Source organism: Ascaphus truei, chromosome 3 (genome assembly GCF_040206685.1).
Source record: "Ascaphus truei isolate aAscTru1 chromosome 3, aAscTru1.hap1, whole genome shotgun sequence".
Classification (NCBI taxonomy): Eukaryota; Metazoa; Chordata; class Amphibia; order Anura; family Ascaphidae; genus Ascaphus; species Ascaphus truei.
The window spans coordinates 52,364,096-52,383,040 of NC_134485.1; the positions used below are offsets into that span (position 1 = coordinate 52,364,096).

The 18,945-nt window shown below is 42.8% G+C and overlaps 1 protein-coding gene across 1 annotated transcript; it reads left to right on the forward strand.

The window, feature by feature from the left end:
* The first annotated feature begins 463 nt into the window (after positions 1-463).
* CHMP2B (charged multivesicular body protein 2B) lies at positions 464-17,275 on the forward strand. Its single transcript, XM_075594003.1, has 6 exons — positions 464-712; positions 8,699-8,790; positions 9,541-9,735; positions 10,525-10,627; positions 13,859-13,965; positions 16,040-17,275. The coding sequence occupies exons 1-6, from the start codon at positions 679-681 to the stop codon at positions 16,151-16,153; spliced, it is 645 nt and encodes a 214-aa protein (XP_075450118.1). The 5' UTR covers positions 464-678; the 3' UTR covers positions 16,154-17,275.
* The last annotated feature ends 1,670 nt before the right edge of the window (positions 17,276-18,945 follow it).

Sequence of the window (18,945 nt, forward strand, 5' to 3'; positions counted from 1 at the left end):
ATAACTCTATGCCCAGGACATACTTGAAAACGAGAGGTAACTCTCAATGTATTACTTCCTGGTAAAACTTTTTTTTTTTTTTTTTTTTTTTTTTTATATATATATGTATACATACACACAGACACACACTTTTATAAAGGGCTTTTGGGGGACTCAAAGCACTTCACAATTACAGTATAGTACGCTGTATCTCTCTCTCCTCAACAGTGGCGCTCCTCACATCAAAAATACATCATTTCAAACCTAACATGGCATAAACTACTTTAGCTAGAGTCTCATGAATTTTGCAGGCAATGACGGGCACTTTGGGTAGTTAAGGGGTTAATGGAACAACTACAGACTGGCTCCCGTAGTCGGTGTCACCGGCAGTGAAAGGGTTCATGCGTCCCACGTGACAGGAGGCAGTCAGACGTCCTAGTTGTTGTACGGCGCTACGTCACAGCTGAGGGAGAGGAGGCGCGTGATGGAGAGTGTCACGTGGGAGGGCGCAGCCTTCTAACCGGTTCCTGGTTACTGATCAGGAAATAGAGGCAGAGGTCTGATTAGGAGCTGCAGGGAGATACATTGCGGAGAGCAGCGGGGTATCCGGGGGCGCAGATACAGTGCAGAGCACAGCCTGGTATCCGGGGGCGCAGACACAGCAGTGCGGAGCACAGGGACCAGGAACCGGCCGGAGCCATGGCCTCTTTATTCAAGAAGAAGACTGTGGACGGTGAGTCTGCCTTGCTGGGATCAAGTCGCTGAGAGGGACAGGTGCCTCCGGACTCTGCATGTATCTACTTGTTGCCCATGTCCCTCTGTCCATCTCCCACATGGTCTGCTTTACACATCCTGTGATTGTTGCCCCCTGTCTCTTTTTTTGTTGCCCCCTGTCTCATTTTGTTGCCCCCTGTCTCTTTTTGTTGCCCCCTGTCTCTTTTTGTTGCCCCCTGTCTCTTTTTGTTGCCCCCCTGCTTCTTTTTGTTGCCCCCCTGCTTCTTTCTGTGCCCTCTGCCCTGTCGGTGCCCCCCTGCTTTGCTTTACTCATTCAGACATTTGTTTCTTTCACTCGTGTCTGTGCCCACCTGCCACCTCCTTTGTCCTCGCTCTCTGTGCCCCCATCCCTGTCCTGTCACTGTCCCCTGCCCTCCCTGTCGCTGTCTCCCCCCGCCTGGCTGTACGAGCTCTCTATTTACGTGTGACTGCTTTTCTTTTCTTACTCCTTTCCAGTTCAACGTGGGCTGATTTTTGTCTCATTTGTATTGTTGATCTTTCTGTACCCAGAACATGCAGCTATTTTGGGTACAATAAAGTTTTTTTTTTATTTATTTTTAAACCTATGTCCCACTGTAGCTTTGTTGTGAGCTCTTAAACTGATGAAGAATAGCATACTACATGGCCCACTGGCACAGAAGTGCTTAGGGATTTTCCCTGGACAATACACCATCTGTATAGTTTAGAAATGTGGAAGAAGTGATGTTATTTACTAGCATGATTACCATATTCTGCATTTATAGGTGCCTAAAGGATAGATGCAGTTATATATATATATTGGCTCATATGTATTTACTAAACGGTGCCATATTCAGTTACCTGTTCTGTTCAACCTAATGGGCCCCTAATGTGTCTAATAAAGTAGCAGCATTCATTGTCTATTGTTGAGCATTCTTATAAGATCAGATGGTTTTTGATTACATTCAGTGCTTCAGTTTACTATAGTTTAACATCTTTGCTGCTAGAGTGGCCTGAGGTACATGTATTGCAATACAAGGGGGGTAATATGTTTGTGGCAATATTTTCATTGAACTATTCACTAGTATTTTTAAAAGGTTTTCATTCCAGATGTGGAGACAATTTGTACATTCCAATACAAATGTATGAAGCCAATACATCAAAATAGCATTGTTTTATTTCAAGGAAAAAACTAACATTTAAGACCGTTTATTCTAAGCATAGGCATACCGCACACTACAAAGAAATAATCATTGCTTTTTCTTAAAGCGGTTTCAATTTGTAGAGGTCATAATGGTATTCAATTTTCCTTCCTTACTACTTAGTTTATGAATCTTTAATTGTTTTTTAATGTTCTCCTGATCTTGAAACCATAATATACTGCATCACAACGCTATCATTTTTCTAAGAGTGTTTTTTTTTTTTTTTGTAATGTTTCGCTCTTGGTGACTGAATAATACATTAATATTTTATTTAAATCCAGTGTCTTCAGCAGACATTAACTGCACTTAACGCAGACATTTACAGCAGGTTGGGTTTATACAGTCTATTAAGAAAAACTCGAAGTGATCTCTATATTTAATGGTATATATGATATAGTGACTTCAGTGGCATGAGACTAACACATCAGTTGGCAAAGTAGAAACAGACTAACTAGTTCACTTTTCTATTGTAGTATGGCAGGCATACAGTACAGTTAGTCCTAGGTCCAAAATGAGCCATAAATGGCAGTAATACTTTTTTTTTCCCCCTCCCATCTAAGTTTTGTTTCTACTCCATTAATTTATTGGTAAACTTTGACTTCGTTTAGCTACTCCTTTTTGTGTGATGTCACTGTGTAGGACTGCGTCAGCTGATTGCCCAACCCTTCCTCCTCCTTTTATTGGTTCTGTGACCAGGACGGGGCGTGGTAGCTTTGGCAGAAATATTTTATTAATGTGAATTGTCTTTTTCTAGGACCCTGTTAGAAAAAAAACTTTACTAATTTCTAAATAAACTGTAAACTGCAGATATTTGCTTTTATGCATGCTGGTTTTTTTTTATTTTTTTAAAGGAATACTATTGCATTGGTTTTAGTTTTTTACAAAATGTTTCTTTGTGAGCTATGGGACACTGCCCATTAAAGCCAAAGAAGGGGGAAAAAATGACCGTACTGCAGGATTTTAGTAAGCTTTTGAAAGGTTTTCACATATGCCCACTCAGGTTTTCTTAAGTTAACCTAACATGGTTTTGTTTTGAATTTTTCTTTTTGACCTTGCATCACATATTGGGTGTTACTCATTACACTGCGATAGTGTTAATCGAGGCATTATCGTCCATTGACGATAGTGCTCCAGGCTCCAAAACTGAACCATAATTATGCAGGGGAAACACATTCTCATTTTTATGTTTTTCTTTGATAAATATGGCTCACATTTCTGGACCAATTTTTTTTTTTTTTTTTGCTGGTAGATTTTGAATATTTCAATCTTTAGATTTTTGTCTTTCTTGGATTTCAACACATACACTTGGTGGATAGGTCAGAGCTCCTTTTACACGCCCCCAGGCCCCCTACCTTTCTCTATTGTCACTGTTTTCTTTCAATATTCTATGAACACTAAACTGTCCCATTTCCAAGTGACAAAGGCGCTTCAGCACTGAATCCCTTTAATATATGTACTCATAAAACAGGACTGGATAAGGATATGGATAAACTGCATGAAAGTACAGGTAAACCCCATTATAGCGCGACCCGTTATAACGCGAAATTGGTTATAACGCGGTTTTCACGTGGCTCCCGTTTAAAAAAAAAAAAAAAAAAAAAATTAATTTAAAAATAAAAAAAATTTACATTTTTTTTGCACACTCTCACTGCACGCACTCTCACTGCACGCACTCTCACTGCACGCACTCTCACTGCACGCACTCTCACTGCACGCACTCTCACTGCACGCACTCTCACTGCACGCACTCTCACTGCACACAGCTCACAGCACACTGCACACACACTCACTGCGCACACACACTGCGCACGGCACGCGCCTCTCTCGGCACGCGCCTCTCTCGGCACGCGCCTCTCTCGGCACGCGCCTCTCTCGGCACGCGCCTCCCACTCCCCCTCCCTACCTTTGGTGTCGGCTGCTGAGATCGGAGCGGAGCTGGCATCAGGAGGAGGGGGGGGGGTGTCGGGAGGAGGGGGGTTAGTGAGGAGCAGGCTAGGACTCGGAGGGCCGCGTGGGCTATGCCGTGGAGGGCCGGTAGGTGTGGGGGCCTGGGGGGGGAGGAAATGGATGCCGGTGGTGGGAGGTAAGGAACAGGTTGCGGCTGGACTCGCCGTTGCTAGGGGACGTGTAGGGCTTCCGGCCACCCCTTCCTTCCCTCCTCACTCCCTCCCGATCAGGCGCGCGGCGGCCATTTTTTTTTTTAAATTAGCGCGACCTCGGGTCTAGCGCGGTCGGATCAGGTGGCCCCCGAGGACCGGGCTATAACGGGGTTTACCTGTAGTAAAGTCCCCAGGTGGGCCAATGTACCCTGAAGGGTAAGGTGTAAGGCTAAAAAAAAACCATCAAACCCTCATTGGGATGGTCCCTGGACTCACATTGAGCAATCATGAATAAGAAAGTACTCACAGAAATCTCTTAGGCCTGGCCATGTTTGGCGCTTGCTCGCTGCCGCTCGCTCTACCAGGAGCTTTTTGCTGTCCTTACAGAGGAGACAGCAAGCGCTTGGGAGGCGGGTATCACTGTGTGTGTCACTTGGTAGCTGTCAGTGTGTGTGTGTCACTGGGGAACGTGTGTGTGTGTGTGTGTGTGTGTGTGTGTGTGTGTGTGTGTGTGTGTGTGTGTGTGTGTGTGTGTGTGTGTGTGTGTGTGTGTGTGTGTGTGTGTGTGTGTGTGTGTGTGTGTGTGTGTGTGTGTGTGTGTGTGTATTATATAATATTTTAAAAATTAAAAAAAAAGATATGTGAGAATAAATTATTTATTAACATTGTGCAACTTTGATAAATATATGCACACACACACACACACATGCATACACACACAAAGACACACACACACACAAAGGCACACATGCGCACACGCACACATACACACACACATACTCACACACACATACTCACACACACATACTCACACACACATACACACACACACAGATACATACACACACACATACACGCACACACATGCGCACACATATACATACACACACATGCATACACATACACATGCATACACACACACACACACACACACATGCATACACATACACAAACACAATGCACACACATATACATACAGGCGCACACACATGCGCACACATGCACACACACACACACACACACAAAGGCACACACACATACATACACAAAGGCACACATGCATACACACACATACACACACAAAGGCACACACACACAGACACATGCATACTCATACACACATATGCATACACACACACATGCATACACATACACACACATGCATACACACATACACACACACACGCACACACGAGACATGGATCGGGTCAGAAGGGGGACAGACAGTCAGGGGGCGGGCTCGTCACGGGGCGGGCCAGTGACGTCACGGAGCTGGTTCGCCCTCATTGGGCGAACCGCTCACGTGACCGGCCTGTCTCGCCGGCAAGCGGGGGAATTTTAAATTCCCCCAAGACCTGCGCTTCCGCAAGCGCGCGGACGCGCAGGTGAGCCCCTACTAAAGCCGCTCTAATTGCGGCTGTAGGGGCTCAGTGCTGAGCGGGAGCACGTCTCAGCGCACTTCCGCCAGCAAGCAGGTAACATGTTCGGGGCCTTAATCCTGAAGTCCTGGTAAGCGTGCAGCCTGGAGTAGAGAGGTAAATCTGAAAAACAAGGTGATTCTGGCGCAACAGCCAAAAGTGGGTCCAAACAGTTGGTATTAAAAATAATTCTTTATTGATCCATCTAAAAAAGTGGAGGCACTAACCCTCCTACGCGTTTCGTGTTACAAAAACACTATCAAGGAGTAAGACCCACTTTTGGCTGTTACGCCAGACTCTTTTTTTTTTTTTTGTCAGATATCCATCTCCTTCCTTATGTTCCTTCCCGTTGTGCTCCCCATGTGGGTTCTTTTATGTCTTAAAGCAGTAGTCTCCATATACTTTTATGGGCGGGTTATGTACCTGAACAGAGAGGTCCCAAGACACCCACTGACAAGAGATGAGGGTTTTTTTTTGTCCAATATGGCTGCAGGGTCATCTCCTTAGAGGTTAGGGGGGCACTGTGGAAAAACTCAAAGGTTTCAGGTAGTAAATTAAAAAAAAAAAAAAAGAATAAAGTGGCTCTGACTGCTGCATTAAGCCAGGGTTTGTACTTTGCGTGATTGCTATCCCTCAAAATAAAATAACAGCTGAATCTCAAATTAGTCACGCCTTATTGATTACTGGCTTTTTATAGTTGGCCGCACCCTTCTCTATCCTTTCACAGGACAAGAAGCATGGCATAAGGTAACATATCGATGAAGGCCAGTGTAGGACAATGACACAGCTTAATATCTGAGACGCTTGCTTTAGTAGAATGAAATGCCCACCTTCGTAAATTATTGTGAGAGGATAGAGATAGTCCTACAAGGAATGTCTGGGAGATGGGGAAGGTAATCAGCATTTGGGAGGCATAATGAATTGGTAATATGAAATTCCACGAACAACCATGCCACTTATTCTGTAAAACATTTAGGTTTCCTTTTATGTGCTTTTGTTCTTTTCATTTGAATTAAAAATGTCTTGTCTGTTTTTTAATTCAGGATATCCATTGTTCCAGAAAACCCAACACAAGCAGCCTGCAAGTTTTTTCATTCTTGACCATATTTTCAGGCCATATTGAATTTTTCCTGTAATGATGAAAAAGAAATCAGATTACCAATGTCAGATGGCTTGCTGTTTTTGCTCTGTTATGATTAAACCACTGACCCATTGTTAAAATGTTGACATCCATTCTCTTGTGAGATATTTTTAACAGTCCCTTTCGACTTTTTCACAACAGTGGAATATTGAGGCTTCATGACTCATTTGCTGCCACAAATCCCCACTGACCTGTTTTACAGGTTCTCCGAGCATTAAAGTGCTGATCGTTCCTGCACTACCTGTTGCACATGACCCTTACTGTTACGGTTACATTTTCTACTCTAATTAGTAATATATAGACATGTTTATTGCTCTCTTGTCTAACAGTCTGTAGGACATAGTCAGTTTATAGTACTTTATACTGTTTGTCGAGACAAATCTCCCTGCCCTCATAAGGGTGTATTTAAGAAAAAGGGGAGAAAAAAAGGTTTTATCTATATACTGTATCTAACCTGGCCACTGGGTCACTAATACAATCCTTCAATGTCATCCACTCTCTGATGGTGTTGCAGCACTCTATTGGCTGCCAAAGTGGGACAGACCCCAGTGTCCTTGCTATTCTCTCATAAACAGATGTTCTTCTCAAGAAGATATTAAGAATTAGGGAGAGAAACTTAGGGTTCAGATAGTGTTATAGTCATTGGGGGAGGGGAAAAATGAGGTGCACGGATTGCGGTTTTAACATTTTTAATTAAAGCTGCAGTTCAGGCTTAAAAAAAAAATTATAGTTTATTTTTTCATTCAATAGTTTCATGTGGGCAATCTCTACTTACCCAAAGAACTGCATAGCTGCTGGTCAATTCGTTCTCCGTCTATTGATCGGCAAAGTTTGGCGACATCTTTAAATATGGGGAATGTATTTCCTCTGTTTCTGTCACTCAGTGGAAGCTCATGAATATTGATGAGCAGTCCTGCACTGACTGCAAGAGGGAGGGCAGGGCTCACAAAGGGGTGTGCAGGGCTTCTGACAGGACATGAAGGGGCAGTGCCTTAGTAAATGGTTGTTAAAATAGAATACAAGGAATTGGTGTTTCAGTTTTTTTTTTAAAACAGAAAATGCTAAATGTATTTTTTCTTACTACAGAACTGATTTATTAAAAAAAACCACATGCAGGATATTGCCTGAACTGCAGCTTTAAGTCTCGCCCATAATTTCTAACGCAAACACTGTTTTGTCCCTGCTTATTTTAAGTCTATCCTATTAAGATTTTCCTTCTTTTAGACATTGTTTTAAAAAATATAAAAAAAAATGTCATGTCTTCTGAAGTCCCACACAAAAAATGTCAGCAGCCGGCTTTTTTTGTCCAACATGCTTGCATGCTAATTTCAAACGTGTCAAACGCATAACATTGATTGTTTTGTACTGTGTGATATTAACATATTGATGTATGTATAGAACAACTATGCATGTCTGTGTTTGAGGCCTCCTAAACATTACTTGGACTTGTAATTCCTTACTCCTGTAAGTGCCTGGAAATTTGGTCACTATCAACTGTCTGAGTTATCATACCTATGTGTTTAATCACATGCTGATTTAGTAATATTGACCTATTCTGGCAGTAATGACTTTGTTCATAACATTTTACTGCTAATGTTTTGCATCACATTCCAGACCTTTTTAGCCAAAGCCCTTTTGTGACATTTAAAATGTACTTAAGATGCCAGAAACTAAATGTGTATCCATTTTCTGGTGATGTTGGTTTGCTATTTTCATATGTTTATTAAAGAGTTCTTCACATTACATATTTTGAGAATATTCTGTGTTCGGAAGCAGGGATACTGTATGCTGAAAACCTGACCAGTTGGGGGCGTCTTGAGGGCTGGAGTTGAGCACCCCTGGTTAATAGTAATGTACAGTATATTGGCAACTATGAAAATGATCAATGTGGTAGCTGTTAAAGCAATGGCTTATTTTTATGAACCTGAAACTGGGGCAAAAGAAGAACTCGTGGTTATGGAGTGACAGAGCTAGATTATAATTACCATAGTTTGTCAGATATTTAAAAAATTGAATGCTCTGTATTACAAGGTAAATTAATCGCAGCTGATGTAGATCACACAGCGTTTAGACCTCTATTTAGAAATATTTTTATTTTCTAAGCCATTCCACTTATTTCTCCCCCAGACATAATAAAGGACCAGAATAAAGAGTTAAGAGGCACACAGAGGGCTATAACCAGAGATCGATCAGCTTTGGAGAAACAGGAAAAACAGCTGGTAAGTGAAGAAAAATTGTCTCCTGCAATAAATTGTTACACTTGTGTTACAGAGATGAGATATGTGTTAAATCATGAGTGACTTCTAAACAAAACGCACTTAAAGTCTGAGTGACTTTGCACGAAGGGCTTTGTGCTCATTTTATTTTTTCACCTTACTATTTTCATTTGGGTATTTTATGAATGTCACGAGGATGTATTTTATTTGTAATCTAATTTGTGATTTATGTGTCAGAGTATGATCTTCATTACTAATCCCCCTTTTCGAACAGCACAAATCTGTCTTCCACCCTCATTGTTACTCATTTTGGTGTTTTTACACTACACCAAAGAAAATATGATCACCGACCGGTTTGTACTGTGAAGATGATTTCCCTTTGATATCAGCAGTACTTACAGTAATGTTTCCTGTGACCATAGAAAGTCTCTTAATTTTAAAGATGTAAAATAAATGTACAAAAAATAAATCATTTTTTGCAGCTCAGTGATTTGAGCTTTAGTTAATGATTTAAATATAACGTGGTTTTAATTATGCAAAGCCTTTTTAGACAGTTAAAACTCTGAGATTCATATATCTGATGCAGAATACACATTTATTATACTGTTCAAATTATACATTTTATTTATTTTTTTCAAAAAAGCATGGTATCAATCTATTTCAATTCATTTGTTTGTCGAGCTATCTAGGTGCCTCTAAGCTACACCATATTTCTTTGTAGCAGTTAATTGTTTTTTTTTGGTGTTTTATCAGGAACTAGAAATAAAGAAGATGGCAAAGACTGGAAACAAAGAAGCATGCAGAGTTCTGGCAAAGCAACTTGTGCAGCTTCGAAAGCAGAAAACCCGCACCTTTGCTGTAAGTTCCAAGGTTACATCAATGTCTACACAGACCAAAGTCATGAGCTCCCAGATGAAGATGGCAGGTGCCATGTCTACAACCGCAAAGGTAAGAATAGCGCTGAAACAAATGCCTTCTATCCAAATTATTGAAAATGTATACATTAAAAAACTACACAGTAGCTCCAGAAAATGTTACTGTAAATAACTCATGAGATTAAGAATCAACAAGCACGTGTTCATCCTGTGTGTAAAATAAAAAGATATATGAATGCAACCATTCACATCATTTTATTTTCTAATTGTTGAAAGTGCCCTGAAGGGGTTTATGGCTGACAGAAAGAAGAGATCTGTAAGTATTAGTATTTCAAATTAGGGTATTTGTGCACCCACAGTTTACCTTTTATAATAAGGAAACTTTGTTACTGGCTTTGGCCAGCTTTAACTGTACTAAATCACAAATAAGCATATGCTTAATTTATTTAACCCCTTCAAAGCACTTTCACATACTTCACAAAGTTTAGTCCATAGGACAATAAGAAATTACGTATTCAGTGCAGGTACCTGCTAAACAAATTTTACCTTTGACGAAGGTGGAAGCCTTGAATCATAAAGATGCAACCAAATTACTCCTGTGTTACACAGACTTGGGTTGAAAATGTAAAAAGTCACTAGTATATTTTAGCCCAAATGCTAGGAGGGCAGGAATTGTTCTTTTTCTATAAATGTAAAACCAATCCTTTTACCAGCTGCACACTTCACAAAGGGAGGAGCGTGGGTAATATATACAGTATTTGTTATTGGTGTATGTATAACATTTCTGAAATGGTGCAGTATTGTACTGTAAACAAAGGTTAAGGTGTTCCTAAAGCATCACTGACATTTCTTTATCACTTAGACTATGCAAGCAGTAAACAAAAAAATGGATCCACAAAAAACACTACAAACGATGCAAAATTTCCAGAAAGAGAATATGAAAATGGAAATGACTGAAGAAATGAGTAAGTATGCATCTTTTATTACCACACACAGCCCCAGCAAGTTCAACACCCAAACCCACTACACCATATATATTTGTCAATAGGAGTGATACTGGGATTGCGACCTAATGTATACAACAAAAAGGCCCCAATGCTACATCCAATATGACAAATGCTTTAGTTAAATACTATCTGTTTTTCTTCTCATAAGTAAGAGTAATTTATTTAAATCCTGTGGCCAAAGCATTACAAGCCTGAAATTAGCTTTTGAGCTTGCTGGGTGTATTTGTGTGTTTAGTGTTAAGCTCGCCCATCCCACTTTTAACTAGCAGGTCTATTGAGACATTTCTTCCTCTAGGACAGGGTTTCCCAAACTTTTTTTTCCGTGACCCGGTTATTTTTGAACTTCTCCTTCGTGACCCACTAAAAATTTTATCGCCTATAGGGCCTGCACAGACACACACACAGCCACTGATACACACACACACACAGCCACTGATACACACACACACAGCCACTGACACACACACTGATACATACACACAGCCTCTGATACACACACACGCAGCCACTGACACACACACGCAGCCACTGACACACACACACGCAGCCACTGACACACACACACGCAGCCACTGACACACACACACGCAGCCACTGACACACACACACGCAGCCACTGACACACACACGCAGCCACTGGCACACACACGCAGCCACTGGCACACACACGCAGCCACTGACACACACACACGCAGCCACTGACACACACACACGCAGCCACTGACACACACACACGCAGCCACTGACACACACACGCAGCCACACTGACACACACACACGCAGCCACACTGACACACACACACGCAGCCACACTGACACACACACACGCTGCCACACTGACACACACACGCAGCCACACTGACACACACACGCAGCCACACTGACACACACACACGCAGCCACACTGACACACACACGCAGCCACACTGACACACACACACGCAGCCACACTGACACACACACACGCAGCCACACTGACACACACACACGCAGCCACACTGACACACACACACGCAGCCACACTGACACACACACACGCAGCCACACTGACACACACACACGCAGCCACACTGACACACACACACGCAGCCACACTGACACACACACACGCAGCCACACTGACACACACACACGCAGCCACACTGACACACACACACGCAGCCACACTGACACACACACACGCAGCCACACTGACACACACACACGCAGCCACACTGACACACACACACGCAGCCACACTGACACACACACACGCAGCCACACTGACACACACACACGCAGCCACACTGACACACACACACGCAGCCACACTGACACACACACACTGATACACACTGATACACACACACACACACACTGATACACACTGATACACACTGATACACACTGATACACACACACTGATACACACTGATACACACACACTGATACACACTGATACACACACACTGATACACACTGATACACACTGATACACACACACTGATACACACTGATACACACACACTGATACACACTGATACACACACACTGATACACACTGATACACACTGATACACACACACTGATACAGATACACACACACACACACACACACACACACACACTCGCTCTCCCCTATACCCACACACACTCGCTCTCCCCTATACCCACACAGACACAAACAGTGAATTACAGGCAACGACGGATGTGAGTGACTGGAGAGGGGGCCAGGGGCACTTGGGTGGGTGGGAGGGAGGGGACATGGGGCACTTAGGGGACCAGGGGCACTTAGGGGACATGGGGCACTTGGGTGGGAGGGAGGGGACCAGGGGCACGTGGGTGGGAGGGAGGGGACCAGGGGCACGTGGGTGGGAGGGAGGGGACCAGGGGCACTTGGGTGGGTGGGTGGGTGGGAGGGAGGGGACCAGGGGCACTTGGGTGGGTGGGAGGGAGGGAGGGGACCAGGGGCACTTGGGTGGGTGGGAGGGAGGGAGGGGACCAGGGGCACGTGGGTGGGAGGGAGGGAGGGGACCAGGGGCACTTGGGTGGGAGGGAGGGAGGGGACCAGGGGCACTTGGGTGGGAGGGAGGGAGGGGACCAGGGGCACGTGGGTGGGAGGACCAGGGGCACTTGGGTGGGGGGACCAGGGGCACTTGGGTGTGTGGGAGGTGACATGGGGCACTTGGGTGGGTGGGAGGGGGACCAGGGGCACTTGGGTGGGTGGGAGGGGGACCAGGGGCACTTGGGTGGGAGGCAGTGACTGGGTGGGGTGACTTACCTTGCCGCCGGACGCTTTCCCCTGCTGCCCCCGATATCCCCTGCTGCCCGGGACGGGAGGTGGGCTTGGGGGGACGGGAGGTGGGCTTGGGGGGACGGGAGGTGGGCTCGGGAGGTGAGCTCGGGAAGCTGGCCGCGGGGGGAAGCGGGCCGCAGTAGGAGCTTGAACTTCCCCCTCCGTCCCACGTAACGTGCGGGCCGCAGAGGAGCTGGTACTTCCTCCTCCGTCCCACGTTGGGAGCGGGGGGGGGAGGAAGGGAGCAGGCCCTGCATGCCCTGCGCAAGCGCGCGGGACCGCAGGGGGAAATCGCCGCCATTTTTTTAAAATTGAGCAGGGGGGACGGGAGACACCGCGTGGCCAGCCTCGCTGCGACCCGGCAATTTTGGTGCCGTGGCCCGGTGCCGGGTCGCGACCCACCATTTGGGAAACGCTGCTCTAGGAGAAAGGTTAATGGAACGTTTATAGGTAGTGTAGGACCTGCAGAAAAGGGTTTACTGTGACATGGTTGCAGGTTTATAATGCTTTGGCCAAAGGATTTAATTAAAAATATTTGTAGCGGGGCAAACAAAATAATATAATTTTAACCTAAAAAAACAAGCCCAAACCATTCATTCACTTTGATCAAGTGGACACTGCCTACAGTCTGCATTGCAATCTTTCAATTCTGTTTTGATTTTTTAGCCTTTTCTTCATGTGCAATTTGTAAAATGTACTTTAACCTCACACAATTTAGTGCTCTTTACAGTAGTCTAGTGCTCTTCATCAGAGCTTGTTTACCATTTGTTCACTTGAAGCTGTGAACAGAAGAAAAAGGACAGAAGCTTTATGTATCAATATTTTAATCTTATAACAAAAATGTAATTCTTATAAAACTGAATGTACTTTGGAATTGTGCTAATTTCATTTCTCCCCCCCACCCCCCATACTAGTAAATGATACACTGGATGACATTTTTGATGCTTCTGAAGATGAAGAAGAAAGTCAAGACATTGTGAATCAGGTGCTGGATGAAATTGGCATTGAAGTTTCTGGAAAGGTACAAGTTCATGGGTTTTTTTTTTGTTAAGGATAACTTCTAGTACTGTTATAATTACAGTATACTGTCATCTGTGCACTTGGTTTCATGTCCTGCTGGCCCATCAGGGTCTGCCTTCTTGTGTAGTCTTAAACCTGTTTTTAGAGATGTCATTTTGACTTGTAGGAAGAAAAGTAGGATATTTGTAAATACAAATGTACCGTAGAAAATCGTATGCAGTAGCCGTATCGTTGAACATACACCAATACCATATACAAACTTCCTAAACCCCAAGCTAAATGGTTTTATGTATGTCTCCCAAGAGCTTGTTTGATTTCCCAAATTCTTTGGGGGGACTAGAGCCCTATATCTGCCAGTTTGCCTCATTGGGCTTCCAAAGTATATTAAAGTTTAAAATTGCAGTCCATGGCGACACTTAAAAAAATAATAATAGGTTTGATGCAGGGAATCTTCAGAGCTGAACTGCATTGATTTCAGCTCTGGGGACCCCTGCTTCCCGAGATACTTAACTTGGAAGCGGGTGCTGGTATCGCTGCACAGTTTTAAAGCTCCCTCGTCACTTGAGCTAATAGGAAGCTGCAAGTGATGACGTCACAACTTCCTATGGGCCCGAAGGACATTTAAAGCCACCATTTTGACAGCCCAGACTAGCCCCGTCTGGGCTGATATCGACACCCCTTCCGAGGTAAGTATCTCGGGGAGTCCGGGGACCCCTGGAGTGGAAATTAACGCAGTTCAGCTGTGGAGTTCCCCCTGCTTGAAACCTGTGATACAATAAAAATAAAAAACTCGTGTTTTTTTTTTTTTTTAAACCTAAAAACAAATCTGTGTGTATTCTATAAAAAGCAGGTAGAGGTTAATGCATACATTCCTAATTAATAATTATTGGATCATAAATCGTATAGCACAAACACGTTGGTATAAAGATATAGAGTGGTGATTAGATACCACCGTGTGTAAAAAGAATAACATGCAACATGCAAGTCCTTGTTCCCTGCAGTCTGGTTTTAGACCTCATTGAAAGGACGTTTTAAAAATTATACAGATATATTGTAAATTGTCGTTTGGCGTATGGGGGGGGAAATAGGAGAGAGAAAAAAAGAATGATGTTGACGTATGTTACGAGTTAGAAAAACGAGAAAATGGTGAAGTATGGCAACCACGTAAAAAAAGTTAAATAGTTAAAATGCAATCATTTGAGACCTCAAACTATCTGTTGGAAGATCAAATGAAACGCACACATGGACGGGTTCTCTCTTCCTCCCCCTTTGTCCTGCTCTGTCGCGTTGGTCTCCAACCATCAGACGCAGCCTGTCTGTCACTCCCCCGACAGATCTTTGAAGTGAAATTTCTTTGCTGGCACCTACAGTGTTTTGATAGGAAAAATCACTGGTCATGTAACGAAAAAGCGTGACGGGCCCGCGCGTACACATACCTCAAAGTTTCAGGACACGCGGAGGTTAGAGGCAGCAGTAGACACTGGCTCAGCGCGCAGCAGCAACAGGAACCCCACCATACTAGGGAGAAAGTGGCACCACACACGAGGAATTCAGCTAGTATAAATATAGAAGTGCAAATAGCTAAAACGGGGTGTGTGCCAAGCACATGCGTTCGAAGTCAAATTTCTTTGCTTTTTGCCACTAAAATTGTATTTTGATTTTTAATTAAAACCATCACAAATACAATTTCTGTGACAAGACAAAAGTTTCACTTAAAATGCGCGTGCTCAGCGCGCACACCCTTTATTTGCATTTAGTACTGCACGACTAAGTGCTGCCGGGGGAGAAAGTGACAAGTGGCACCTGATCATTGGAGCTCAGGGTGATAGCACTTCATGGGCAGCCCACAGGGGTGGTAGGCTGGACAATTGTGGGAGGCACTGCTGGAAATTGGCAGCCAAGAATGGCCAAGCATCCTGTCATTGTCTGTTGGCAGACTGGTATTTTGCTCCCTCCGTGTATGTAGCACATGCATACATAACACACGCGCTTAGTAACATGCATAACCTGGACAAGAGAACTTTTATTTTACATGTGAAACATTATCTAATCTTCTTTTTTTTTTTTTTTTTTAGATGGCAAAAGCACCTTCAGCGTCCAAAGGCCTTCCATCTGCAACCACATCAAAATCTACAACCATTTCAGATGAGGAGATTGAGCGCCAACTGAAGGCATTGGGAGTGGATTAACCTTTTACAATATCAAGCATTCGGATGTTATTACCAATATTCTGAGGGAATCTGTGTGAACTTGTATTTACCGACCAAGGAAACTACACCATATCATCGTGAAAGAAGAGTGATATATTTTTATTTCGAAGGAATCCCCACAAATTTGCAGTTGGCTTATGGACGCTTTCAGTGACCGGTGCAATAAGAATTTTGTGTGTGTGTATATATATAAATAACAACAATTCATTTATGTGCAAATTGCTCTTTTCTGCTCAATGAACACAAATAACATGGATTTATTAAACTGAAATGTACCCTTTTGTAAAGTTCCTAATGATAAAGGTTTGTAAAAATGTCATCCTACTTGTTAAATGCAGTGGGTATATACATTTCCATTCTGTATCTAATCGCATAGACTGATTTTGGAAAGAAAATTTGAATTTTTGGAAATCAAGTAACATTGTAGCACTCAGATTTCTGAATTTCACAGAATGTACTTGCATGATGGCCCAGGTTGTAAAATGCATGCTGCCTGCTTTAGAAAGGTTTTGACCTAACAAACATTTGGTTTGAAACAATGTCTGTATTGCATTTAACTCCTTTGCTTTCACAGTACCTCCAACGTATTGCTTGGCAATGCTTTATAGGTCCTATACCGGAACAGAGGTGACAGTTTTTATTTGTAAGGGACGTATTGTGTTTCTACTAATATTTAACTTATTTACACTTGGTTTCAGACATTAAGGCCCCTTCTCCAATATGCTGTGATGCTAGTTTCAAATGCTACAGAAAAGAACAATACCATTCAAATCAATGAGTATTTTCTCCAGCACAGAGAATAAACTGCATAGCAAATTGTATAGTGGGCTAAAGCTGGGTGCTACCTTAAATAAATTGTCTTAAAAGTTATTTGCATGGTGGGCAGTGAATTACTAATATTTCAAACCTGATAATGTCCATTTTGAAAACATTTAAATATTGGTTCATTTGTCCTCGTTTTAATTTGACAATGGCAAGATGAAAAAAAAATTAACTATTTGAAAAACTTAGAAAATTACCAATTACGATTTTTTTTATTTTTTTTGTGTTGTAAACCTCTAAATGTGTGCCTTTTGTGAATTAAAGCCTTATCATACCCTTTCTACTGTAACATGTACATTCCTTTTTGTCGTTGTGGTGAGACTGTAGAAATGAACATTGACAGGTTTTTAACTGTAACCCATTTTATGATACTGTACATTGGTACTGCATTCAAATCTACCTTTACCTAAATTTTTTATTATAAAAATGAATAAAATACTCGTAGGATGCTCTGAATACCAGCATTGACCATTTCAAATTGACATATTTGTCACACTAATCATTTGAAATATTTTGATGGAATATACATTATTAGATGTTGTGTATGAATTAACCTTATTTGAATCTTAACATTCACAACTTGATAGTTTGAGAGATGTTGGTGCTTGGTTCTTTTGTTTATAATTAAGTTGCAAGCCATATAGAAACCTGGCTCTTGAAGCATTGTATGGATGATATTGATATGTTTCCACTTCTTCTTAGCTTCTGAATGCAACAGAATATTGTGAGAAAGTATAACCATTTGACTTAATACGTCAAAATAGAGCATGGTTATTGGTTGTAGACTGTAAGAGGGTAGACTAATGTACCACTTGTATAATTTGAAAGTGTCATACATTTATCCTCAAAATAATTTATAGGATTGAAGGCTAGGGAGCCCTAGGCAGTTGTAAAGATATTATGAATTGTTTTTAATTAAAAGAATAGTACAGGCTTTTAAATGTGCCTGTCACAAGCTCAGTGCAGATTGTGGAGGATGCGTTCTTCACACATTGCATGGTATCACAGGCTGCTTACTGAGCAGTCCAGGGGATGTGCAGTAACAGCCCACTGAGTTCTTCTTTACTCTAACCCTTGCTTACTTGAAACATGCGATTGGGATTTAACACCTTACACTTTATTAACCCCACTCCACACCATGGAGCCGGTACATCCAGAGTGCTGTTAGGCAGCTTTTTATTGTTCTCCTTGATTCGTATATTATCACCTATATTTTAAGTTGTGTATTAAAAGCCAAGTTTTATATATTCCACTTGACTCCCATGCATTACTTATGCATCACCATCCCACCTGACCATCTCTACAAATGGGTGTCTTTCTGTCTCTCTGCTCCTTGTTCTCATTATATTTTTCACCTATAGAGGCGCGCCTCCCCTCACTGGGGATAGTTGTAGGGATCAGTACAGGCATGCCACGCATTAACGTACGCAATGAGACCGGAGTATGTATGTAAAGCGAAATGTACTTAAAGTGAAGCACTACCTTTTTCTCACTTATCAATGCAATCGTCCTATACGTGCATAACTGATGTAAATAAGGCATTTGTAACAGGCTCTATAGCAGGCCTGCACAACTCCAGTCCCCTAGGGCCGCAAACAGGCCAGGTTTTCAGGATATTCCTACTTCAGCACAGCTGGCTCAATTAGTGGCTCAGTATGACTGAGCCACTTATTGAGCCAGCTGTGCTAAAGTAGGAATATCCTGAAAACCTGGCCTGTTTGCGGCCTCGAGGACTGGATTTGTGCAGGCCTGCTCTATAGTCTCCCCGCTTGCGCACAGCTCCGGTACAGGTAGGAAGCCGGTATTGCTGTTCAGGGCGTGCTGAAAGGCGCATGCAAGAGCTGCCGTTTGCCTATTTGGCCATATGTCCTTACTCGCGAGTGTACTTAAAGTGAGTGTCCTTAAACCGGGTATGCCTGTACTGGTATAATTTATTTATTGTGTAAGTT

Excerpts from the sequence above, each read along its gene's own strand:
- CHMP2B (XM_075594003.1), top strand. The coding sequence starts at position 679 with ATGGCCTCTTTATTCAAGAAGAAGACTGTGGACG. Across the intron at positions 713-8,698 it reads CAAGAAGAAGACTGTGGACG|ACATAATAAAGGACCAGAAT; the intron begins GTGAGTCTGCCT and ends TTTCTCCCCCAG. Across the intron at positions 10,628-13,858 it reads GGAAATGACTGAAGAAATGA|TAAATGATACACTGGATGAC; the intron begins GTAAGTATGCAT and ends CCCCCATACTAG.